At 37.6% G+C, this 27,135-nt stretch overlaps 1 protein-coding gene across 4 annotated transcripts in view; it reads left to right on the top strand.

The window, feature by feature from the left end:
• The window catches only part of LOC136250719 (sorting nexin-14-like), an 80,724-nt gene that overhangs the window by 37,062 nt on the left and 16,527 nt on the right, over positions 1-27,135 (top strand). For 2 of the 4 annotated variants that reach the window (XR_010698679.1, XM_066042947.1), the window contains exons 19-32: positions 636-700; positions 747-823; positions 1,990-2,033; positions 9,029-9,179; positions 9,233-9,257; positions 13,788-13,837; positions 14,876-14,973; positions 15,161-15,266; positions 18,712-18,743; positions 18,964-19,034; positions 19,610-19,690; positions 21,638-21,675; positions 21,732-21,779; positions 27,038-27,131. Coding sequence is in view for 2 of the 4 variants with exons in the window: in XM_066042947.1 (XP_065899019.1) it covers positions 636-700; positions 747-823; positions 1,990-2,033; positions 9,029-9,179; positions 9,233-9,257; positions 13,788-13,837; positions 14,876-14,973; positions 15,161-15,266; positions 18,712-18,743; positions 18,964-19,034; positions 19,610-19,690; positions 21,638-21,675; positions 21,732-21,779; positions 27,038-27,131 (980 nt within the window). In the remaining 2 variants the exon portion in view is untranslated. Of the gene's footprint in view, positions 1-635; positions 701-746; positions 824-1,989; positions 2,034-9,028; positions 9,180-9,232; positions 9,258-13,787; positions 13,838-14,875; positions 14,974-15,160; positions 15,267-18,711; positions 18,744-18,963; positions 19,035-19,609; positions 19,691-21,637; positions 21,676-21,731; positions 21,780-22,054; positions 27,132-27,135 lie in introns of those variants that run through there. The other 2 variants (XM_066042948.1, XR_010698680.1) reach the window with 2 other exon arrangements.

The raw sequence follows: 27,135 nt of genomic DNA, 5'->3' as shown, positions 1-27,135 counted from the left end.
GAAAGCCATGCATCCAATTTTGCATCCTACAGCACTCAGCTGGAAGCGATTTGTCACCATTGCCATCCTATGAGTTGAGAAATGTTGGTTTAAAGTGAGAACTAGTGTTATAGCATATTCACAAGCTGTTTGCCACATTTTTTAATATGGACCATGCCCATTTTTCGAGTAACACGAGATAAACACTCTACAGTGAAGCTTACCCCTATACAGTAGATGTTCAGTACATGCTGTAAACAGTCTGTAAACGATGTAGTGACTTTAAAATACTTGTAAAATTGTTTAGTTGAACTTTTCCGTGATATGCTTAGGACTTGCCCGTTCATGTTAACAAATGTAGTCACAACGTTAGTTGCTGCTGACCCATAATCAAATTGTATAAGTTGGTCTATATAATAAAGTCAGTGGTCAGTCTCATATATGGTACATATCAGTCGTATATGGTACATATCAGTCGTATATGGTACATATCACCCGGGGGCTCTTGGCATGGTACATCACGTGCCCTCATGATTTGCCTGATATGTACACTAACGTTCTAGGGCCTGACGCCCCTGGGTGTACATATCAAGCAAATTACTTGAGACTACAACTATTACATGTAATAAGTTGTTTACAGTGCATATTATCTGTAGTTTTATGTCATGTTGTATGGAGAAAGGATGCCTGAGAAGAGTTCTGGGAATCCACAAACTACACAGTTAGTGTATATGGTGTGTGAGCTATTAGATCAAGTGTTTATGTAGATCAATGAAAGAAATCCGTACTGGTTCAAGGAGAAAAATAGATTCAAGAGTCAGCAAAATGTATTCTTTGGATGAATGTAAGTGTATTGTGACAATATTTGCAAAATAGAGTATTAACATGTGAAGCATTATTGTTACAAGTACACAAAAAAATTGGAATTTTCAACTAGAGTAGGGACCATAGCACATCGATAAAAAGTACTGAAACAAGCTGGAGTAAGTAGTGCATGATATTAAATCACAGGAAAACAATAAGAAGTGTTATATCCCTACTGTGCTCAAGATACCGTAATGGAAATGCACAGTAGGATATAACACTTCTTATTGTTTTACTATGATTTAATATCATGCACTACTCCAGCTTGTTTCAGTACTTTTTATCGATGTACTATGGTCCCTACTCTAGATGAAAATTCCAAATAATTTTGTGTACTTGTTTGTTAACTTTTTTTGTAAATAATTATTATGACTGGTGAACCCATGCATTCCGCATCAAATGGTGCCACGCCCCCCAGCTATCAATTATCGTCTAAAAAGTGAAGTATCCATTACACTTTGTTGTCAGCTATGTTCAACCCATTACACAGCAGTACGACTCAATAAGTGTTGAAAAAGCACCTCAGCAATCAAAGTAACCACTAGAAAAAATACGGGCAATTTCCATTTAAAAAGGAAGCCATCGTGTACCACCACCAAATCGACACTTTTCGCTGTCAGCAAAGATGAATGAGACACAAAGGAGGACACTGGTAAGTACATGAAGAATGCATTGTACGTACTGTGGTATGCCAAAAGGCACCTCTCGGGCCAAAGCAACGTCGAACAGTGAAAAAATCAAGCCTATATCCTTAGCCGTTGTCACGTTACGTTTATCTGAAGTCAGTCAGTCAGTCAGTAGAAAATTCCATTTAATAATTTTATTTTTAAATTCTGTAGCAACTTGTTGAAAGTATTTTGGGTTGATATGAAGGCTTGTTTGGGCTTAGTTTTGCCTAACCAATACTGCTTCATCGTTGTCAGGGAAAAGTGAGGCTGGTTTTTGGATGATGTTTTTCATGTGCGACGCCTACTCCTTTGTGGTTCCTACTATACAGTACTATCATACTGTATGATGGTTATTATTGGCCATACAGTTTTTTTTGCATGCAATATATACTGTACAGTATATTTTTATTAGTAGAACTTTCTGATTATGTGGGTACATGCATTGACACATCCATATGTGTGTATTATTTTATTTTAGTTCCTATGGAATCAGAATCTCCCAGAAGTTCAAGTCCATTTGAGGCAAGGATTACAAGATATGGTGTATATTCAGTATTTATAGAATCTACAGTGTATTTACATGTAGTCTTATTCATGTTATTGTTTATAATAGTAGAGCAGCATAGTGCGATAGTTGTGCACTTTTTGATACAATTATGAAACTTTCCATACAAGCTGTACTCCTTGTGACATAATTTTTTGGATATAGAGCCATCACATATTTGACCTTTGGTGACCTTTACAGCCATTTTTGTATTGAAAATTCATCATTTTTGTCTTTATCTCCCTCAGGCATCATTTTGCACAGTTTCAAATTGGGAGTGCTGCTAAAGCGAATTACTCAGCTTTTATTTGAAGTCAATAGGTTATTGCATTCCAAAGTTATGATCATTAATACAGTGGAACCTGTGTTACGGTCACCTGGATTAAGCAGTCACCTCTGCATAACGGCCATGGACACGAGGTCCCAAATATTTTCCCATACAAATGTATGCATTGTTGTCTGCATTAAGCGGTCACCTGTCTAACGCCTATAACGGCCAACCAAGAATTCGCCTATGAATCACTGTATACATAACTTTCTCCTTCATATAGCGGTCGCTACCTTTTATGGCGGCTTGTTAAGCCAACTGTCTGGCACTACGGCACCGTTTCAATTAATGCACAATTATCACACTTCCTGCCTTTCAATGAATACTATATAATCTATCAGGCTTCATTGCTTAAACGTATTCAATAGCTATAACCAACATTCATAACAAGCTCACCTTGTCCTTTCTGTACTAAAGTATTACTGCATTGCAGTTGGCGCGAGCCTCTTAATAATAATCACTCATTTATAGTGGCCATGGCCACTAAAATGCTGCTGACCACCTTATACAGGTTTTCTCTATAACAGCCACCTGTATATAAAGGCCAGATATATCTGGTCCCAAGGTGACCATTATAGACAGGTTCCACTATATTAACCATGAAATTCTATGAATTACGTACTTGCCTATTAGTAATTTATACCCCAAGGGCAAAGAATTTTATGACTTACAAAAGGGTCTTTCCGTGTCAAATCAACAAGGAATTTAGGGTCACCTCTCGGATTTTGACGAAACTTGGTGTGTTTGTAGTACCTATGGTGCTTATCACTCATGCAAATTTTTAGCTCCATACATTCCATAGTTTCTGATTTATGACCACAAATATTTTGAATATTTCATGAAAATTTGGTCCATCTCTTGTTACAAAATCAATTGCAACCTTGCACTGTGTAAATATTTGTAAACACAATTTTCTGTGATGGAAGACTGTTGATTGACCTTTCCAGTGATCCCTAAATTATGGGATATCTACTTTATTATGGTTCAAAAGTACTTCATTGAAAACTTTAATCCTTTATATTTTGAAATATGCTGCTTGAAAATTTTTCGAATTCTTTTGTGAATAATGATTGGGTCATAGTCTATGTTTGATAAAAATTTTGTGGTGGGACCACAATGGGCTCAAGAAATATAATGAATTATGTTGTGGTATGCGGTGGAATTTGCAGTCTATTATTGCTGTATTGGAGTTTACACCTCCAATAACCACTCGCAACAAGGCCATGCCAAGTTTGTCTTACAGAGTGAAGGTGTCTAGGTACATTGCAATCTGTATTAATGACCACCTGTATTGAAAGGCCATCTATGTGCTGCAGTTAAGTTATACTTCATTAATGTATAGCACCAAAGCATCAACCCTTTCTAGCAAATCCAAAAAAGGTCCTTATTAGACAGGTTGACTATAAATTACAGATCTGACCACCATGTGTCCATGAACATCATGTAAATGTACTATCTCTTCACAAATACCTTCTTTATTAAGTTGAATACCATGTAGTGGACTTAGCCATATTTAAGTTGCGTATGTGGCTACATACACACTGTAGATACATACAACAGAACTCCTCAGAAGGGATACCTGGATATCTTGATAACCAGGACACCTGTTTATACACTGTACTCCCACTCTAGTGGTGCACATACATTTAGACCAAGATACTTCTGTGGCTTCTGTAATATGAGTACTTTATTATGTTCCTAGCAATGGAGGGGTTTTACCATACATGCATTAATTGTACCTCAATATGTGAAATTAATTACTACATTACTTTACATTCATGACCACTTTGAAAATCAAGTCATAAACTCATGCACATACTCACATAGGACATGCTGACCACATTCTTAACATTTGCTTGTACTGATCTTCAAAGCGTCAACCCAAAATACTTTGAAAAACCATTTTAGTAATTACAGTACTATAAATCACACATTGAGGTGCAAGCAAGTGTTAATAATATAAAAACTCTGGGTACAAGTAATACATCTACTGTATATAGTGTAACTATTCTATTCCCTGGACCATTGATGAAGTGTTCATTTTTGAGAAACCACAGACTTGTCTTGGGCACAAAATGTACGTACAATTATAAAGTAAGATCATGAGGCTATTAAGGTGCCCAGGTATCCTTTTTGAGGAGGTCTATTGTACCTATGCAGCCATGTACGTAACTTGAATAGTGTAGAGTGGGGATATGTATGTGAGTGCACTATAGCGAGATTTTACTTAATAAATAAGGTATAACTGAAGAGATGGTATAACATTAATGTGTTTATGGACGCATGATAATCTCATTTATAGTCAACCTGTCTAATAAGGACCATTTTTGGATTTGCTAGAAAGGGTTTATGCTTTGGTGCTATACATTAATATCCAATTAAAGTATAAATTAGCTACAGCTTATAGATGGTCTTTCAATACAGGTGGTCATTAATACAGGTTGCAATGCACCTAGACACCTTCACTCTGTAAGACAAACTTGGCATGGCCTTGTTGTAAGTGGTTATTGGAGGTAAACACTCCAATACAGCAATAATAGACTGCAAATTCCACCGCATACCACAACATAATTCATTATATCTCTTGAGCCCATTGTGGTCCCACCACAAAAATTTTATCAAACATAGACTATGACCCAATCATTATTCACAAAAGAATTCGAAAAATTTCAAGCAGCATATTTCAAAATATAAAGGATTAAAGTTTCAATGAAGTACTTTTGAACCATAATTAAGTAGATATCCCATAATTTAGGGATCACTGGAAAAGTCAATCAACAGTCTTCCATCACTGAAAAGTGTGTTTAAAAATATTTACACAGTACAAAGTTGCAGTTGATTTTGTAACTAGAGATGGACCAAATTTTCATAAAATATTCAAAATATTTGTGGTCATAAATCAGAAACTATGGAATGTATGGAGCTAAAAATTTGCATGAGTGATAAGCACCATAGGTACTACAAACACACCAAGTTTCGTCAAAATCCGAGAGGTGACCCTAAATTCCTTGTTGATTTGACATGGAATGACCCAAAAATGATCATAACTTTGAAGTGGAATGAGATACAAACTTCAAACAAAAGTCAATGTAGTTCTTAGATCAGCACCTTTAATCTGATACCATGTTTTAAAAGTGTAAAATAATGCCTCAGGGAGATAAAGACAAAAATGATTAATTTTCAGTGAAAAAAATGGCTCTAAAGGTCACCAAAGGTCGAATCTGTGATGGCTCTATATCAAAAAACATATGTGACGAGGAGCACAATTTGTGTGGAAAGTTTCATAATTGTATCACAAATTGCACGAAATGCCCATTTTTTGGTGCTATGCCACTCTACTATTAATGTGTAGTGAGGGTTTAAACTCAAATACAAACTGCACTGTGTTTTGTTAAAACAAGAGTAGTACTGTACATTGCAAATAAATATTATTAATTTTAAAATGAAGTAGGATTCCAGTTATAAAGTAGTGAAGTAATGATGGTAGCTATTGTAACATACAGTAGCTCTGTGGGAAAATCCCTACGTTGGCCATCTATTCAATGACAAAGTAGGAACTTTCCCACAAATCTATGTTGTGATAGCTACCATCATCTTGTTTCACTACTTTTTGTCACTGGAACCCTGCTTCAATTTAAATATTGTACTCTGTTTTGTTATAGCATAGTTATGTTATACACGTGCAGCTTTATAAGAATATCTCAATCTCTCTGATTGTCTTGAGTGAGCTACACTATAGATTAAAAGGTGTGGTTTTCCATGTCACAGCAAACCTGCTGCTAGATCATTAAGGGGCATGGTCACTGTGTGCTCTGACCGTTAATGGTACATTGGCATGTTCTGATTGTTTAGAAGCATGATCAGGTAATGTGATCACTTTATAAGTGAAGTTACATGTATCTACTCTGCCTACAGTGGCTTAAATACTTCAGATAATTTTGTAGCATCTAAATATGCTCCTCTATGGAAAGTGTCAATGCAGAAAATTTATACCTCAGTATGGTTTCCTTGCATAAAGAAGATGACCATGTAATTGAGGATAAAAAGGAAAGGCAAAGCGCAGAAGGCATCCTCTCGTCAGAGCCAGAAAAGGCACATAGCATCAGTAAGTTTGTTATTGTGGCCGTGTACTGCTTCATTTGGCCTCTGCTAGCCTTGGTCTGGCAGGCAGGCAAGCAAACCACTAGTTTTGTGACTGTGGTCAGGCAGGTTGACAGACCAAAAATCAGGTTTTGGTTTCTTTTTTTTTTAATTCAATAACCAGTCGTTTACCACTGGATACGATGTTAAGACTTCCATTAAGGCCTGATGTATTTCACAGACTGGACTCACGGACTGGACTCATGGACTGGACTCACGGACTGGACTCACGGACTGGACTCACGGACTGAGCTGGAAACAGCTTCTTAACAACAATCCAAGCATTCTAGTGCTGGGCACACCATTTTTGAGCTACAACTGCTGGTACTGCTCTTCCTCATAAGTCATGACGGTCACATGTGCACTAATATTTAGGAAATGCACGTATTCGTGTACTAGCAGTGATAGAGGCTATTGTTGTAGCGTAGGTTCATTCCTTTGTTGCTCCAGTATAGCACTAGTGTTTAATTCAGTAATGGGCCAGTAAGTACTATATTCAAAGTGTCATAGCCACATAGTCTCACTCCACCCACCTACTATCAAATCAGTAAATTTATATCAATCAGCAGTTGTGCATTCACCGTAAATTATGGCTAAACTGTGTAGGAATGGTTATGCTGCCCTACAAAGCTATAGTTCAACTACTGTCATGCATTTTTTTCTAAATATTCTACTAATTTAGCATCCGCAACCTTCGTGACTTACTGTAAGAAACGACAGTACCAGCAGTTATAGCTTGATAATGTCATGTCCAGCATTACAAGAGATTAATGATGCCTGGGTTATGAAAGAGATTAAGAGATTAAGAAGCTTGCCTGCCTGCCTGCCTGCCTGCCTGCCTGCCTGCCTGCCTGCCTGCCTGCCTGCCTGCCTGCCTGCCTGCCTGCCTGCCTGCCTGCCTGCCTGCCTGCCTGCCTGCCTGCCTGCCTGCCTGCCTGCCTGCCTGCCTGCCTGCCTGCCTGCCTGCCTGCCTGCCTGCCTGCCTGCCTGCCTGCCTGCCTGCCTGCCTGCCTGCCTGCCTGCCTGCCTGCCTGCCTGCCTGCCTGCCTGCCTGCCTGCCTGCCTGCCTGCCTGCCTGCCTGCCTGCCTGCCTGCCTGCCTGCAAGAGATTAAGGAGCTGTTTCCAGCTCCTGTATGTGAGTCCAGCTTGTGAAATACATTACACCATTCCATTAAGGTGATATTTGTCACATATGATATTTCTAGGATAACTTTTAATGGCTGCATTTTGATTGGTGCCCATCAACTGTACTACTGTACTGTTTGATACAAGTGTAATTATTGCTACAGATTGGATTATAAATGTAGTTACTGTTGTATCCCCATGCGTGTGATGTTCAAAATACATATATCACGCTGGCTGGTAACCAAGTGGTACAATGTGGTTAACAAACTTATCATCCCAGTATGTGGGTTGTCAATTAGCATATGGTAGAAGATAGCCATGTTAGACTAGTAGCTTACTAGGTAAGATACTGTACTTGATATAAGTAATACTTGTAACGTGGTCATCATTAATAGAGGACTTGTAGCTTGACATAAAACATCATAATTGCTAAACAACCGTAGCTGTGTCGGGACAGTGTTGTGGCTGAAAAGCGCTTTCTCAGTATTTGCTACAGGCTGTAATAAAGTGAATCAGTATTAAGTTGTGTTGTAAATACCACCCAGCTCGTTAAAAACAGCGAAGAAGTTAGAATTGGTGAGTAATGTATCGAAATTTAATTAGCCATCTATTTCACAAAGCTGATGATAAGAAATTTTATTTTGAAACCAGCCCTGCTTCCCAGTGCCACTATACTCAGCGCTTAGTGAATAAATTTCGTTACCTTCGTTCTGACCCAATATTCGCTATAGAAAGTTGTCCCGAATCATGTCCACCTAGCAATCGTTGCTTCACGCGTGCAAGTCCTCTATGCATTCCTGAGCACTGATTGCGATGCTATATATACACCTTTTTGAAGTAAGGTGTGAAAGTGGTATATGACCCAATGTTAAAACACTCACAAAGCATGCTTGCAGTTTCCCACATTTGCCACAGACCCGAGGATGAGCGTGCGTGTCAAGCAAAGTATAACCAATATGTGCCACTTGAGAAACTCATGTGTATATGTATATCAGACAAACTACAGTACTTGTACTTATAGTATTACTTTCATACCCTGGGCTATATTATATCACCCTTGTTCTCAGCTTTCTGAGACTTGGGTGATAGCACCCTCATACTGGGATACACCGTTCCATAGCAATTAAGTGACAAACTTCAATCCTTCATTGGTTCGTGTAGTCTGATCTGATCAAAACTACATTGTGGTCGGCAGTAAACACTGTGACTATTTGAGACCCTCAACCTACAGTATTGGGGTCTTGTATGATTAACTTGTGCATATGTGTAGATGCAAAACATGTATAGAATGATGCTTAATTTAGTGCATGATCATAACTATACTGTATGTTGAATACTGCAATATACTGTAGATACAAATATGTTTGATTTAATAATAGGCTTTAGATTTTGCTGCTACAGACAGTGAGACAGCAGGATTTGTTCCTCAACATATTAGTGTGATTGGTGCCCAACGAACTGGTATTGAGGGAGGAATTATTCCTTCAACACTGTACAAGATTAAGACAGACTGCAACGGAAAAGATGGTGGTGTGTATACAAACACAGATGTGTGTGTGGTTTAACTAGCTGTATATTTTCAGAAAACAGAAGTTTTATAATTGAAAGGTATGTGTGAATCATATTGTACATGTAAACTAAGTATGAACTCAGGAACGTGCACTTGCTAGATGTAGAGATTGTAATGCATTTGATACAACACCTTGTTGAATTTACAATGTATCAAGCCTGGTTTTTAAACCAGATGCATGATCACTGGCTGTGGGTACGTATCTTGTTCACTGAAATTGTTATTGTAAAAAAATGTGTGTGCAACTTTGCTTTTTTTCACCGGTTTCAAATATGGGTATAGCGACTCTGAAAACTTTGTGAGCAACCTTCCCATTAGGCTTTTTTCATGTGCTAATCAGCTGAATAACACCATAACCAACACCGTAGGCTACCAGGAGAAGCATATCTTTTTGACTTGAAAGAGGATATGTCCTTATATACGCAATGAAAATGAAGAGCAGCCTGAGGCTTTGTTGAGAGAATTTATAAGAAGTGCTATATAAAACAGTTGAGAAGACACTTCTGTGTGTAAATATGTTATTCAAAGTGGTTTATTTGAAAAGCGTTTCCTTAATAGTGCATAGCAGTGCATTACAAAATAGTAGTAACCTATTATAATAGAGTATGTACGTATTGTTGCAGCAGCACAAGATTGTAAAAGAACTTTTTTAATAGCATTGTAGTGTTGTATTTTTGTTTATTAAACTATACATTTTATCAAGAGTCCATAATAAGAGGAGGGTGTCTAACTTCAGTATACTCCATCAAAAATGAGCCCAGTAAGTACAGCAAGTCTACATGGCTTCAACTAAAGATGTGATTATTAGTGCTAAACGTACTACACAGGGTTTCATATTCTGTTAGCGCACACATCAAATCAGGGCGTAACGTTAATTGTTTTATGAGTCACATGGTGTGGAAGTTGGAAATGGCGTCAAGCTCGTCTGAAGTAAATCAACCGACGACACCAACTTCAATCTATCGTCCACGAAGAATTACACAAAGAATTGTGGAAACAAGGACTTGTCGTGCTGTAACGGCACCCAAAGTCGTTCAGAAGACAAATCCCTCTAAGAAACACGCAGTCAAGACGAAGCAGGATTCAAAACAGGCCGACCAGCTGGCCGTGACTGAAGCATCTAGTTCAACTGAACCTGCAGCAAAAAGACGAAAGACTAAATTAAACAAGAAAAAAAGAGATGATTTGCTTTCTTTATTGGATTCTGTTGACGTGTTGATGCTGAGAAAGGAAGTATGCATGAAATTGAATGAGCAGTTTATTCGAAAGATATATCTAACGCACTCTGTGATAATGAGCAGCCTCTTGCAGAAATAATTGCTAGACATCGTCATTACTTCTCCAGTCTATATGAGAAATGTCAAAAAGGCCCAGAACCATTCTTAAATTTTCAGTTAAAATGGCATGAACACTGTAGTGCTTTCATTTTAAGCAGCAAATATTCTTTGTGTGATATCAATTTGGAGGAAAGCAGCTGTCACGAACTTAGTGAGACAAGGCTTACATGATTGAAGTTCTGTGAAGATGGTGGTATTCCAGTTCCTGAAACTAATCCAATTATGATCACAGTTTCTTCTGCTATATACCACTTTTTACTCGACTTAATCACAAATTCTCAAAGTAGCACCACTACCGACAACTGTGAAGAGGATGGCGACGACGTGTACTACCACTTTGGTGGCAGTGCAATATCAGATATGTTGCACCCCAGTACAAGCACATTAGAACATGCAAAGATGAACAGAGAGACCTTGTGTCCCAGGAAATTTCAATAATACAGGCCATGAATTTGAAGGACAAAACCGTGATTCCTGATTACCTTACATACCGTGATCATGGATATATGTATTTTCCTGATCCAGCTTTTCTGCCTTTTCTATGAGACATCGATGCATCATTAAAGGAAGTTGTCAGTATTGATGGATTTCAACAAGAGGGGGATGATAACTGATAAAGGTTAGAGTATTCTCTATGTATGTCTCTCTAAACTATTTGCTCCCCTACAGGTTGCACACGAGACGATACTACGTGGTGAAACACAATTATGTGAGATGTTCCGAGAGATATTAGCCCTTAAGTTACCATCTGACATCACAACCTACAGTAAAGATGCTATTGACAATGTATTTAATACATTTGTTAGAAAAGTGTGCAACACACGATTACAGGAATTTTTGTCTGCGATGAAACAACAATTTGCAACTAAAAAGGGCTAGCATCAACAGTCGATGTCAATTTGCGAACTACACTTTTAGCACATCATGCTAAATTAGAAATAAAGCTGTAAACAAATAGATAAAATGCCACCCTGGACTTCTTTAATGATAGTCTTGGTTTGACTAAACAGAATTTCAATGTATTTGTTAATTGAATTAGAATCATGTATGTGTACATAATTATATTGAACTTTGTGGCCTAATGTTTATGATGTTGGTAGCTTTTCCTCTGCAAAGGAGTCTCAATAAAATTCAACTTCTCGTCCCTGTAGCCTGTACCACTGTGATGGGAAGCAGCACACTGCTTGACGAGGTGTGTAGCTCGAGCAGTTGTATAATGTATAGAATCAAGTTTTCTCCCTGCTGTAAATTTATATTGACTAAACAGACTTTCCACTGCTGGCCCAGACAATTGTAGAGGTGACACAAAATATGTCGGGTAAGTCTTCAGGAACCACTGACAGAAAGCTTTAAAGCCATACACATTAATATGTAGGAGACCCCATGCTGAAAACGTAAAAATTAAACAATATAAAATGTCAATTATACTCACTTTTGTCATGTCAGAAATGATTTCTGTGTTGATGCAGTATGTGGATACTTCGGGTCTGCAAAATGAGTGACAACAATTCTAGTTTGTGTGTGTGTGTATGTGTGTGTGTCCATACCTTTATCCAATGTTGAGCTTAACCACCCTGAAAAGTACTTGAAACCCTTATTGATGTTCTTCATTGTATCACAGTCCATACTTCTGATATGATCGTGTGACAAAAATCCTTGTTCAAACATCAAATTGCAAGCTTTCAAGTAAGCCAAAATCTCAGATACTTCAGGGGCATCATTTGGTGGAGGGGTCTGGTTCACGTACCAGTAGAGCTCACCAAGCACTTGCTCTTGCCATGTATTAAATAAGCACACAAAATATTTGTATTGAACATGATTGTTTGCATTTATACAAACATACAAAATGAATTATAACTGTAATGTTCTAACAGCTGTCACATAAAATAGAGCAACCACAGCTATATATCTATGTTAAATCAACAGATGAACAAAGTCACTAAGAGAGGGAACATGAAGAGATTAATATGTTATTGTGCAAGCAGATACCTGTTTTGTGTTTGTGAGATCATTATAGATTAATTTCAGTGGCTGTTGTCGCTTGATTTTCCTGCCAGGACTTTCTGAAAGGGTTCTCCTCTTTTGCAAGTTTAAATAATGAATCAAACCTTTACAGGCTGAACATTTCACTTCATTTGCTTCCTTCTCCACAACAGTTGCATTTGCTGCTGGAACAAACAAGAGTTTACAATTCACAGAATCAACTCGTGAACAAGGGTAGCTGCTCTGACGTACACTTTTGATATGAAACCGAATTGCCTGATAGTATTCTCTCTCGTAGTAATCAAAATCAATCCCAGGACGAAACTTATGCTTCAACTTGTTGCCTAAAATACTACACAACTCAAACACATCATCAATAGATTCCAGCTGCCCTTCTTTCCATAACCTCATCAAAACATAGATGCTGTAGCTCTTGTATTGCACTGTAATCTGGACACAGGAAGTAATTCCATGTGGAGGATGGCTAAAAAGACTCTTTTGGAAGATTTTCAAAATTGGGACACTTTTGTCCCATCCATCAAATGCTAAAATGAAAGCAAGTTCAGGAAAATGGCTAGAGACATTGTCAACAGGTTCTGCAGATACTGCTGTTTTTCTAGCGGCATAGTTGAACTTGCTGGCTGATTCATTAGCTCACATGAAGCATAACTGTCTCCCATGGCTTGTTCCTCAAAGTCTTCAACATGTGTGTTTGGTCGAAGCGTTATCTCACATGCAGCAACTGTCGTGTGTCCTACTGGATGATGCTGTATCACACTCAATGTCTTCAAGGAGAGATTCACTGATGGTAGTATCGATGTGCATCTCCAACTGCTCTTCAGCTGCAATCACTGACTGGCAGCGTGACAGGGGTTCCGTTTCCTCAGTAGACTTCTACGAGACCACCCCGTGGTAATTGTTGCTCTCGTCAAAACATTCGCCAAACAGCCAACATGGCGGTAAAGGTCTTCTACGAGCATTATCCTCCATCAGTACCAACTCATGGACGTCATTGTCACTTAACTGAATCCATAATCGAACAAAATTCATTCGCATGACTCCCAGTCCATGCAGCTGGTAGGCGGTACCAGTTGTCTCGGATTCATGCGTATTGATATGAAATATTTAACAGTATTAAAAATTATGCAAATATACATAGATATGCCCGGGCTCATTTTTGATGGAGTAACTGAAATTAGACACTTTCCTCTTATTGTGGACTCTTGATTTTATTCATTAATGTTACAGACGTTATAAAGAATTTCTAGCACTGGACACTAAGCTCAAACAGTTTTATAGTAAGAATCACATGTACCTGTATGCATATGTATTTCTTGTTTTCTGTGCATAGCCAACTTGTTTATCTGCACATGTAATTAGGAGCAATCATTGTTGAGAGTAGCTTACACATGTATGTCTTGCGTATCTGTAACACAACATACATTGTCAAGTACCGCAGTACATAAAGAATAGCAGATTAGAATACTGTACATCATTTTAAACAGTACAGAATTTTATGACGTTAAGTGAGTACATGCATGCCACATACTACAAGTAATAGTTGTAACATTGGCATGAGAGCTTTACCTGAAATATATGCCCGAGGGTGGAGGGTATACATTTCAGGCAAAGCACGAATGCCCTGTGTTACAGCTAATATGTAACACTTCCCATCCATATCAGGCTGATAGCCTGCACAGGGCAATCAATCACCCAAGCCAATACGAGTGCAACGACTGGATATATTATATCTGCATACCTAAAAATTTTGATTATTGGTCAGCAGCTAGTGTGTTTTCTGGTTACATTTGGTTGGACAAATCCTAGAGATATCATGAAGAAATTTGGTTATACGAGTTTAATGTTTTAATCAGTGCTGTTGAATCGTTTATGGAATAATTACAGAATTTACTGAAGGCCTAGATAGGTAAACTTGCTTGTAGAGTGGTTACTTCATGATGGGGATGTGGTCCGTATTCAGAAGCTTGTGGAAATGAGCTATAGTACTACAGTAATTCTCACCTTAGCCCAATGTTTTTCAACTCATAGAATAGTGAGGATAACGAAATGCTCTCCATCTGAGTGGTTTTCATGGCAAAATCCAAGTCATGTATACTAATCATGTGAATATTGATCCCCTCAATTGATTTTGGCCTTAACATCTATATAATCACTGTCCAGATATAGCCCGGGCAGCTCCGTTTATCTGAGGTGTGAAAGTGTTACATACATACATACATACATACATACAGTACATACATACATACATACATACATACATACATACATACATACATACATACATACATACGTATGTATTAATTTTATTGTTTTAGGTGATTTAGAAGTCACAGTACCTCCAAAGAAGACATTTCGAGTCTATGATGCTCAGTACTTGGATCAACGCAAGACAGAATTTGAGCAGTATCTAAATGTGCGTATCTTACATAGTGTAAAAGATAATTACTTTAAAAACACTCATTTGTATGAATGTATGTACACCATTTGCAAATTACATAAGTCCTATGAGGATTACAAAAACAGCAAAATATCAATTACATCCACAACTAGCACATGTACTGTATATATATTGGTGATACTACATATGTATTTCAATTCAGGAGTTACTAAGGATGAAAAAGATTCAAAACAATGAGATGTTTGCCGCATTTTTAATGGGCTCATCAGAAGTGTTATTTTCTACTGATAGTGTGGGAAACATAGCAGGTAGGAAGTTTACTATACATTTTAAAACTGTACTCTATTTTTTTCATACTGTACCTTTGAAATGATTCAGAGGAGGTTGGACACACTTTAAGTGCCGCCAAAATAAATTATACGAAAAGTCAGTTAGGTGACCATCTCAGCGAAAGCCCATCTAATTTGCACAACCTCCGATTTTTTTTATTTTCTCAGCATTATCTGCATTGCCCAAGGAATGGTTCAGCAAAATTTCAGTGAATAGTTTTGGAATTACAGCACTAGACAGTAGGAAGAACAAGGAAATCGATTTGTACAGTGACTATTCTACAGGCACTTACGTTCATAGCCATAACTTCTGTTTGGATTAGTCTACAAAGTTGGAATTTGGCTTAAACTGTTCACCATGGATTGGCAGATCAACTAAGGTATAGTTTTAGCCCTGCAGTCACTTGTGCAGGCGTATGAAGGAAATTTTGTTGAAAAAATGGCAGCGATTTTGTTTACGTCTACCACATCGTAAACAAGCGCATGTGACATGCAAACCATTGGGGCTACAGAAATAAAACAAAGATTTTCAAGCTCTCCATGAGTAGGCGAATAAGAAGGTGTATAGGTTTAATCAATTTAACACTTCCTTTCCTGAGTAATGGCTCGATTAAACCTTGCGTAAAATTTTCTTTATAACACGCTTAATTTCACCAATTTTTTGAACTTCATTTTTCTCAAAATGCATGCTTGTGCGAACTAGATGGGTTTTCACTGAGACGGTCACATAAAATATCAAGACAATCAATCAGCCTGATGAGGTTATACATGCAAAACAATGGTTTGGTATTTTCGCCCAAAACCCTTAGCGCTTTTGCTAAACAAAAGTATATATCACCTTAAAGCTTACATGAAGAGTGATCTGAATTTTGAGCCTACCCTGGTCTTATGTGTGCTTATTTTGTATTGCAACTTTTGAGGGTCACGTGAAATACCAAATAAAACTATGCAATTAAGGGCAATAATGTTAGGTGGTGCTTAAAGCGTCTCTGGGATAGATTTGAGGGTACATCTGGGCAGTGGCGTGTCTACAGTAGGGCTTTGTAGGGCATAGCCCCTGCTTAATTGGCGAATGCCCTACCAAACTGAAGACTATGAAACCCACATACAATCACCAGCTTTTCATGGGTCATTGCATTATCTATCAAGTGAAACTTATTGTGGAGACAGTGGTGACACTAGTGTCAGCTGAGACAGTAGTGACACTATAGTGACAAAGGGGTGTCACTCCAATAGACACTGTACTACGATCTGCGACCGCGGTCAAAGCTGGTCAAAATCCATTTTTGATTTTGACCATTGACTTTCACCAAAATTTGTCTTCACCATTGACCTGATTCCATTTATTTCCGCTATATTTTTGTACACTACTTCTCGTGAAGCTTTGACCATGCTGGGAAAACAGCTTGAAAATTGTTCTTTGTAAAAAATCGGCCTTGTTCATTGGCTTTTAGTTTTGACCGCAGTCGCAGTTTTGACCACAGTCACAGTTTTGACCACAGTCGCAGTTTTGACCGCGGTCGCAGGTTGTAGTACAGTACCTATTGGAGTGACACCCCCTTGTAGTGACAGCTGACATGTTAGTGACATGTGTATTTATAAATATAATATCCCTATATATTTCGTGACTTTTATATGAAGAAACAACCAACTTATTCATTACTCATCAAATTATTAGTATTGAGTTGTCATGAAGCCAATACCATAATGATTCTAATTAATGCCCACCAATTGAGCATGGTTAAACCACCTGTTGTTGGTGATAATTTTAATAAGGACATGTCATATGTAGGTGTATAGTGTTGTCTTGTTAGTATTACTGTACAATCAGAACAGGTTTAATATATAAACTACTTCATGAAAATCTAAAAGCATGATTTTTGTAGCTGAAATGGCCATGCCACTTTGCAGCTGTTGAAATTCAAAAATTTTCTGGGGGGAGCATGCCCCCAACTCCCCTAGATGATGCTGCCTTTGGCAGCATATACAGTGCCCTAGCTGTGCCCTACCAATAGAGAAAGTCTAGATACGCCACTGCATCTGTGATATAAAAGTAGCTAATAATAGATTAATTTTAATACTTAACTACTAGATTCCTATATAAACCGGGCATTTATATTTGACCATAAGCATATTATCTACAAGTGTAAGGGGAAAAAAATTACGTGTAGAAATAAAAGACAATGAAACAAGGGAGGTCATCGACACCTACAGCTATACTAGTTGACATTTAATTCCTACTTCAGTCATATACAACCTGTCAGTAATATAGTAATGATTAAAGTAGGGATTAAATGTCTGCTAGCATAACTGCAGATCTAGTCTGTAGATTACCTCCCTTGTTTCATTGCTTTTTATCCTACTCTTGTTTTTTATACTTTTTGTAATAACATGATTCATAGATCACATACTGCATCAAAGGAAATAATGGTGCCAGACCCACTATAAAATAATTGTACACACACCTCAAATATCAATAATACTGAAATGCAAAAGTGGTCATTCCATTTTGTTTTCAGCTATGTTCCACCCGCTATACAGCATTACAAACAAAGACAGTACAAGATGTGCCTGTGCAATCAATCTATGGAAATTAAAAATATTTAAGCCATGACGTGTTACCGCCAATCAACACCTACATGTATGCAATAGTGGAGAAAGAAGTGGGACACAAAGGAGGACAAAGGTAATCCCACGATGCTTGCCTTATAGCTGTTGCAGTTGTCGAAAAGGCATGTCTTAGGTCAAAGCAACATTGAACAGTGTAGAAATCAAGTCCATAGTATTTTCCATAGTCAGCATCAGTTAGGCAGCAGAAATTTCAAACAAATTTCATAGAAATTTTTTAGATGGTTTTAGGGTTACTTTGAAGACGTTTATGGGGTTGGTTATGCCTAACCAACACTGTGAAGGAAAAGTGAAGTTTACATCAATCTGCTTACTTTGACTCATACAGTAAATGATTTTTAGCCATTGGTCATTGGTCTGCTACTGCACATTGACACCTTGTGCTATCAGCAAATAGAAAAGGGAGGACAAAGGTAAGTAAATGATGTGTTGGGGTACTTGTTGTACTGAAGCAACATCTAACGGTGAAAATCAAACCCATATCCTTAGCTGTTATAGTTACGCATGTTGGAAAGGCATCATTGATGTAAGTCAGTCAGTCAGTAGAAAATTCCACTAAGAAAAATGTTTTAATGCTAATAAGTGGGCGTGGTTCATGAAAGAAACTGGTATGATGTCTTAATACACTTTTCACATTGTCACATTAATTCATCCATTTCACATATGATCCGATCGGGGTCAGATGACCTGGACGAAATGTGACCTGATGGCCCAGTAGCCCAACCCGGTTTCAACCCTGTATGCCACTTGGTACAATATGATTTGTGTACTTACATTTATTTTTATGCACTTGCAGGAAAGATGATTAAAAAGTCTTTAAAGACAGAGGTAAGTATTCAGTAAGGCACATCAGATCTTCCAACCCAGGAGCATGGAACTACGCAAACAGTTATATTTAAATATGCCTTCTACCTGCTATGAAAAGTTTCATTTTTCCTACTGTATATTTGATAAGGAAGGTGGCCTATCCATTACAAACTGACTGCTTGTTATATACATGTACACACTGGAAGCCATTGTTTTTTTATATACTTCATCTACACTGTAGAGAGGTCAGAATCTTGATACATTTCTCCTAACCTTGCTAGAAATGTCAAACACTCCTAAGCTACCACCAAGGTAATGTCATGTTCTTGGAATCTACATATACATACCGTAAAGTTGGATTGTTAAGCACATGTGCTTATAATTTTCGGAGAAAACTTTTTGTAAAAATCATACTATCTGTTAGGCGTATACGCCTAATAAATAATCATGGTGAGTGTAACATGGAATCACGACGTTGTAATTGAGTATTTAATAGTTTGTGCTGGTTACCACGTGGATATTTGACTCCATTTCTGGATGAAATCCTTCGTGATAAACGAGATTATCACCATCCAGATGGCTGATTTGCTGTATACATAGCGAAGGGAGACTCAAGGGAGACGTAAGCACTTAAGGAGACATTAATTTTTCAGTGCTTTCAGTTTTTCTTGCCATTTGTAACTATATCGTCGCATTTGGCCATGTGCGCTTATCATCCATGGTTAATTACAAGAAAGGTGTATGCGCTTAACAAATAATATGTGCTTAATACAGTAGATACATGTGCTTAACAACCCGACTCTACGGTATGCTTATCTAGTTGATGTACAGTATTGCATGCATGCAGTCATACACTGTAGTTTCTGTGTGTAAACCTTTATACTTAGTCAAGATAAAAAAGATGATGTCGCTGCAATGGTTATGCAAAATAATCTCATTGCAACAACATATCAAGATATGCTTGAAAGGTATGTTTCACCTAAATATATAGCGGGTAGTTGGAAAAGGCGGATACGGTCGGACACGGACGCGGACATTTTCAAAAAGCACTTTTACATTTATGTAACAGTTATTTTTCATACCTAACGCTGTTTTTACAGCAGTCTTCGCTTCCAGACCCAGGCATCAATCCTTTCATAGCGCTTATCCATTTATAAGCGCACGTGCGAAGGACTAGACCAGCACTCCACAGCATGCCAAAGACCATAATGGTGTTGTACACATGTTCTAAAGTCTAATACAGAGTTATATAGTTGTAGAGATTAGCTTGTATTCCCCATGCAACTTAGCTTAGCAGGCCAAATCCACAATCTTACGCCTTTTAGTATAAGGCGCAGGCGCTTATACCGAGCGTTGAGGATTTCAAGGACCTGGCCTACGAGATTAAGTTGGGACATGCTAGATTAATCTCTGTGACTCTGAATTAGATTTCTAGAGCACGTATACAACACTATAATGGTCTTTAGAGTGCTAGTCTATCCTTCGCACGTGCGCTTATAAATGGATAAGCGCTATGAAAAGATCGACGCCTGGGTCTGGAGGCGAAGACTGCTGTAAAAACAGCGTTAGGTATGAAAAATAACTGTTATATAAATGTAAAAGTCCTTTTTGAAAATGTCTGTGTCCGTGTCCGCATCCGTGTCCGCGTCCGACCGTACCCGCCTTTTCCAACTACCCATATATAGCTACACCTGTAGATGTTTTATGTTTATCATTGGTGCTGTACACCTACAAAATTTTTGTCACCAGTTAATTGCCTACCAATAATTGGCAATAACCAGTTAATTGGTTTGTTTGTATATTGGCAGACATAATGTGAGTCAACAAGCCTGCTGGAAGGTTTAGGGTGGTACCAAAGTAACCATCAACATCCTGTCTAGCAATAACAGTTATTACAATCACATATTTACACATTCTTTGAAGTTATGTTAAGATGTTAACAGGGAGTGTATAAACAGTGGAATGGACTACTGGAATGGAATTTTTTAAAGTTCAATATCATTTTTTACATCCATATAAGTACAACTCCTCCCCTTATGTAAGCAAATAAATAGGATTCCCCTTGAAGTCAGCTCTTTTAGCATACTTTTCCTCACCATAACACTTGTATGACTTATAACTCAATACTTTATTACTTGTCTGAAACTAACTGTGGTTCAGTTCAGTGTGCAACGTGGCACTGCCACAATGAACTTTGGCTTAAATTTTATTTTCTGACATAATTGTGGAAAAGGCTCAATGTAAATGCTTACAAGATAGTCGCATTTCACTTTTCCCAAAGATTTCACTTAGGTTCCTAGGTTAATGGTAAACACCTCGTACAGGCTCTGCCTTCTGTGTTCACCCTCCAGTGCCTAACTGATAAAGTTGATAATAAATAAATGAATACTTCATTATACAGTGAATGTACTTTTACAATGCATTCATGTAATCAGCTAGCTAGCTAACTTTTTATCATTTGGGAACAAGAGTTAAGTCAGGAGTCTTCTTGGTATTCCCAATAAACTGCTATTGTGCATGTTCATAACTGACTTTACACTACATTATGTTGGTAAACTTTGTATATGGTGAGGTGAATTATGCTAAATAAGCTGACTTCAAGGGAAATCCTATTTATTTGCTTACATAAGGGGAGGAGTTGTACTTATTTGGATGTAAAAAATGATATTGAACTTTAAAAAATTCCATTCCACCATTCCAGTGTTCCATTCCACTGTTTATACACTCCTGATGTTAACACTTGTCAGCAGGGGTAATTTATTGTTTACCAAGTAGGTGGGCAATAACCGGTTTAAAGGTTTCTTCACCAGTTATTGGCTGACCTAGACAACACCGATTGGACACTGGTGTACAGCACTATTTACAGCACTATTTACCATACTGAGTATCAACTACACATGTATTTTTGCTATTAGTGATGCTAATTTGCCTGTTATCCCTTCACATAAGAAAGGTATGTAACCCTATGATTCTGTCTTTGTACTCTTTATAAACTTTGCACTGTTATAGTATCGCCACCAGCTCTAAAGGGTGTATTTGATATCATCATGTACCTTGGTATGTCATTGGCTTTTTGAACTAATAAGTTTTTACTGTAGTTACATGTGTTATGGAACAGTATGTACACATGTACAGTACACACAAATGCCGTATATGGTAATCTTACTGTGGAAAGATAGTTAACTAGTAAAATAGTCACTCTACAGAATTGAATTCTTTATAAAAAGAATGTAATACCTGTGTTCATCATTTCTTGTTAAAGTGTATTTAGTGTAAATGATACATTTAGCATAAGCAATGAAATATTGACTTTGTTTTGTGCCGACCTACAGGCTGCTCATTTAGAACAGGATATACACAATTTCCTAATGATAGGTAATTTATTTCTGTAGGTCTATAACATGTACCAATTTCCAAAGAAGTGGCATGCATCGTGCCAAAGCACATTGTTGCCAATCAACGTCATTTATCGTCCTTTGCTTATCAATTATTGGCTGGTTTTATGTATTTTGCTTGGCATCCCAAAAATTTAAATCTCAATCTTGGCCAATAGTACTATACAATCTACCAGCGTTCAAGATACACTCAGTGAATTTCTATTTATAATGAGCACTAAAGCATTTTAATGCTTTAAAAAAATGTATTGTTTCATCAAGGATGTCATAAATGCTATCACTAGGAACAGCTGTAGTTCCTGTCATCTAGCAATGTAACTAATGACATCTTGTCCATAAATAATAACCAACAACTTCTATCCACTTGTGTATGGGTTTCTTTCTTGGCTCCTGAGCATTGTAGCTACTGGACAGCATGTGACAAGTTTCCAAACTTTTGCACATTGACCTGAAAGTGAGTGTATTTTAAATTACAAAGACTCTTCCGGTTTACTAGGTGACGAAAAGTTAATTATATGTTTCTGGTTCCCTTCCTGGTAATCTTTTTGTTGAATGAATTGCATAATCACCATACAATAATTTGTAATTTTTTATATCTGTTGAAATGTTTTCATGTCTTGTATGCACTCTTTTCTTATAAAGATGCACTAACTTTATACATTAACTTTGTTTTTCTCTATAATTCCAAGTATACTGCTATGTCATATGTAGTGTATCACATCAAAAAGTAGGAAAAAAAAACAACAAAACAACAATAAAGCCTGGTCACCTGGTCAATTTGGGGAATTGGTACATACAGTGTATAATTAACTTTGTACGGTCTTACCTTGCTTTATCCTCCTAGGTGGCTCCACTGTTCATCATATCAACAGCCCCAGTACTTCATTGCCCAAATAACAATTCATAACAGCTATTACTGTACAGCCATTAATCCATCGTAGTCCAAGTCTCATCAGTGGTGACTTTCTTGTAAACAGACACGTACACTTGTAAACAATCATTATTCCACCAGAAAGGGTGGTATACCCAACCACTAGTACCTTTTATATAACTGCAGCCTGTTCATTCTTAGATTAAACATCATGTGTTGTAAAGTTCAGTATGTACGTACTACAGCACATAAGAAACAACAAAGATAAACTTCATTATGCTACAAATACCATTTTCATACCTATCATAACAGATATAAACTAAGCTATAGACCACCCTCTCATTGTTCATTAACAACACAATGCGTTAGAAGTGGTTTTAAACTGGTAAGACAACAAAACTGGGCAGCAGCACAATGCAGCTGAGTGATCCATAGTTCCATGTTTAAATTGATTGCTTACACTACTATCAATTGTTGCACATGCAGTTGTCAAAAAAACTACACAAAAAACTTGGAATTTTCAGGGACCATAGCACATTGATAAAAAGTACTGAAACAAGCTGGAGTAGTACATGATATTAAATCACAGTAAAACAATAAGAAGTGTTATATCTGCACTGTGCTCAAGATACCATAACGGAAATGCACAGTAGGAATATAACACTTCTTATTGTTTTACTGTGATTTAAAATCGTGCACTACTCCAGCTTGTTTCAATACTTTTTTTCGATGTACTATGGTCCCTACTCTAGTTGAAAATTCCAAATTTTTGTGTATTTTTGTTTGTTAACTTGTTTTGTAAATAATATCTAATCCAAAACAGCCAAGCTGTAAAAAAAGAGTGCGGGCCTCAGAAAGGCTATGGTGAAAAAAGATGTGAAATCCAAGGTGGCGGCCAAGAAATGGCTGTGATGGTAGGTTAATGGTAAAAAAATTTAATAACGACAATTCAGGTGAATTTGGTGCCGCTTGGTCTTGACACAAAATTCACCTGAATTGTCATTATTAAAATTTATTACCATTTCTTGGCCACCACCTCATCTTTTTTCACCATAGCCTTTCTGAGGGCCACACTCTTTTTTTACAGCTTGGCTGTTTTAGTTCACTTCTTTTTGTATTTGTATACCCCAAAGCCGGCCATAGGCCGGCTTTAGGGCTTTTTAATATATCTTTTTTTTCTTTACCACAGGAAGAAGAAAAAGATGAAGCAGACTTTAAATACTTTAGATTTTATCAGTAAATGTACAAATTATATATATATAATAATACATTCATTACATGTTAATTATTCCCTACGGATACCTTGTTTGCAACTCTCTACAGGGTGATTTATTTGTAGCTGAACTCTCTACAAGGTAACTTCTTCTAGCTGATATTTCTACAGGGCGATTTGTTTGTAGCTGAGTTCTCTACAGGGTGATTTGTTTGCAGCTGAACTCTTTACATGGTAGTTTCTTTGTAGCTGAACTCTCTATAATGTGATTTCTTCTAGCCTACAGGGTGACTTGTTTCTAGCTGAACTCTCTACAGGTGATTTGTTTGCAGCTGAACTCTCTACATGGTGGTTTCTTTATAGCTGAACTCTCTACAAGGTGACCTCTTCTAGCTGATCTCTCTACAGGGTGATTTGTTTGTAGCTGAACTCTCTATATACAGGTATTTGTTTGTAGCTGAACTCTCTACAAGATGATCCTTCTAGCTGATCTCTCTACAGGATGACTTGTTTCTAACTAAACTCTCTACAGGGTGATCTGTTCATAGCTGAATTTTCTACTGGGTGATTTGTTTGCAGCTGAACTCTCTACATGATGGTTTCTTTGTAGCTGAACTCTCTACAAGGTAACTTCTTCTAGCTGATCTTTTTACATGGCATATTTGTTTGTAGCTAAGTTCTCAACAGGGTGATTTGTTTGCAGCTGAACTCTCTACATGGTAGTTTCTTTGTAACTGAACTCTCTACAATGTGACTTCTTCTAGCTGAACTCTCTACAGGGTGACTTGTTTCTAGCTGATCTCTCTACAGGTGATTTGTTTGCAGCTGAACTCTCTACATGGTGGTTTCTTTGTAGCTGAACTCTCTACAAGGTGAATTCTTCTAGCTGATCTCTCTACAGGGTGATTTGTTTGTAGCTGAACTCTCTACAGGTGATTTGTTTGTAACTGAACTCTCTACAAGGTGATCCTTCTAGATTATCTTTCTACAGAATGACTTGTTTCTAACTAAACTCTCTACAGGGTGATCTGTTCATAGCTGAACTTTCTACTGTGTGATTTGTTTGCAGCTGAACGCTCTACATGATGATTTCATTGTAGCTGAACTCTCTACAAGGTAACTTCTTCTAGCTGAACCGATGGTTTCTTTGCAGCTGAACTCTCTACAAGGTAACTTCTTCTTAATGATCTTTCTACAGGGCAATTTTTTTGTAGCTGAACTCTACAGGATGACTTGTTTGCAGCTGAACTCTCTACATGATGGTTTCTTTGTAGCTGAACTCTCTACAAGGTGACTTCTTCTAGCTGATCTTTCTCCAGGGTGATTTGTTTGCAGCTGAACTCTCTACAAGGTAACTTCTTCTAGGTGATCTTTCTACAGGGCAATTTTTTGTAGCTGAATTCTCTACAGGGTGATTTGTTTGTAGCTGAACTCTCTACAAGGTGACTTCTTCTAGCTGAACTCTCTACAGGGTGATCTTTTTGTAGCTGAAACTCTCTACAAGGTAATTTGTTTGCAGCTGAACTCTCTACGTGATGGTTTCTTTGTAGCTGAACTCTCTACAAGGTAACTTCTTCTAGCTGATCTCTCTACAGGGTGAATTGTTTATAGCTGAACTCTCTACAGGGTGATCTGTTCGTAGCTGCACTCTCTACAGGGTGATTTGTTTGCAAACTCTCTACATGATGGTTTCTTTATAGCTGAACTCTCTACAAGGTAACTTCTTCTAGCTGATCTTTCTACACGGCGATTTGTTTGTAGCTGAATTCTCTACAGGGTGATTTATTTGCAGTTGAACTCTCTACAAGGTGACTTCTTCTAGCTGAACTCTCTACAGAGTGATTGATTTTTTTTGCAGCTGAACTCTCTAGTAGTTTCTTTGTAGCTGAACTCTCTCTACAAGGTGACTTCTTCTAGCTGATCTCTCTACAGGGTGATTTGTTTGTAGCCGAGCTCTCTACAGGGTGATCTGTTCATAGCTGAACTCTCTACAGGGTGATTTGTTTGCAGCTGAACTCTCTACATGATGGTTTCTTTGTAGCTGAACTCTCTACATGGTGACTTCTTCTAGCTGATGTCTCTACAGGGTGACTTGTTTCTAGATGAACTCTCTACAGGGTGACTTGCCTGTAGCTGAAATGTCTATCAGATTAACTGTTTGTAGCTGAATTCCGTACAGAATAACTTGCAATGTAATATAATTCTATAGTTATAAACGTAGCTGAATGCTCTATTAGGGTGACTGTTCTATTAGAGTATCTCAATCTCGCATTTGCTACATGTAGTTGCCTTTCGAATCATAATTCAGTGGTTTGTACTCCGATTCTGCAAGGACTTTCTATGATGATAATTCCAGCTACATACTGATTTTCAGCTCATTGCTCTAAGCAATTTGCCTGGTATACATGAAAACTAATAGTTTTTTATTCATAAAAATCAATCACGACACAGGTTGGGTTTTGTGTCATATCTCCATGGTATTTATCTTGATTCCTTTCAAACCACGAAAAGGCACTCCTACGATGGTTACTCCATCTACATATCAATTTTCAACTCATTCCTCCAAGGGGTTTACCCCGTAGGCGTGACAGACCTTCGACCTTATTTTACGCGCATAACCGGTAATAACTCGCAACTTGTTGAAAGCGTTTCAGGTCGATCTGAATACTTGCTTGGGCTTAGTTTTACCTAATCAATACTGCCTCATCATCATCAGGGAAAAGTGAGGCTGGTTTTGGGTGGTGTTTTATCATGGGTCACACCCACTCCTTTGTGGTCCCTACTATACAGTACTATTGTACTGTATGATAGTGTTGTGTTTCTGGTTTTTATTTAGCTCATCATTTATACAAAGTCACTCCTGTCATTTCATATGCATTGGCTGGACTAAAAATTTTGGGTCAACACACAATTGAAAGTTTTGTTTTAAAGTAA

Source organism: Dysidea avara, chromosome 3, assembly GCF_963678975.1.
Source record: "Dysidea avara chromosome 3, odDysAvar1.4, whole genome shotgun sequence".
NCBI lineage: Eukaryota > Metazoa > Porifera > Demospongiae > Dictyoceratida > Dysideidae > Dysidea > Dysidea avara.
Note: the sequence above shows the minus strand (reverse complement) of the source record. Positions and strands in the feature narration are given on the sequence as shown.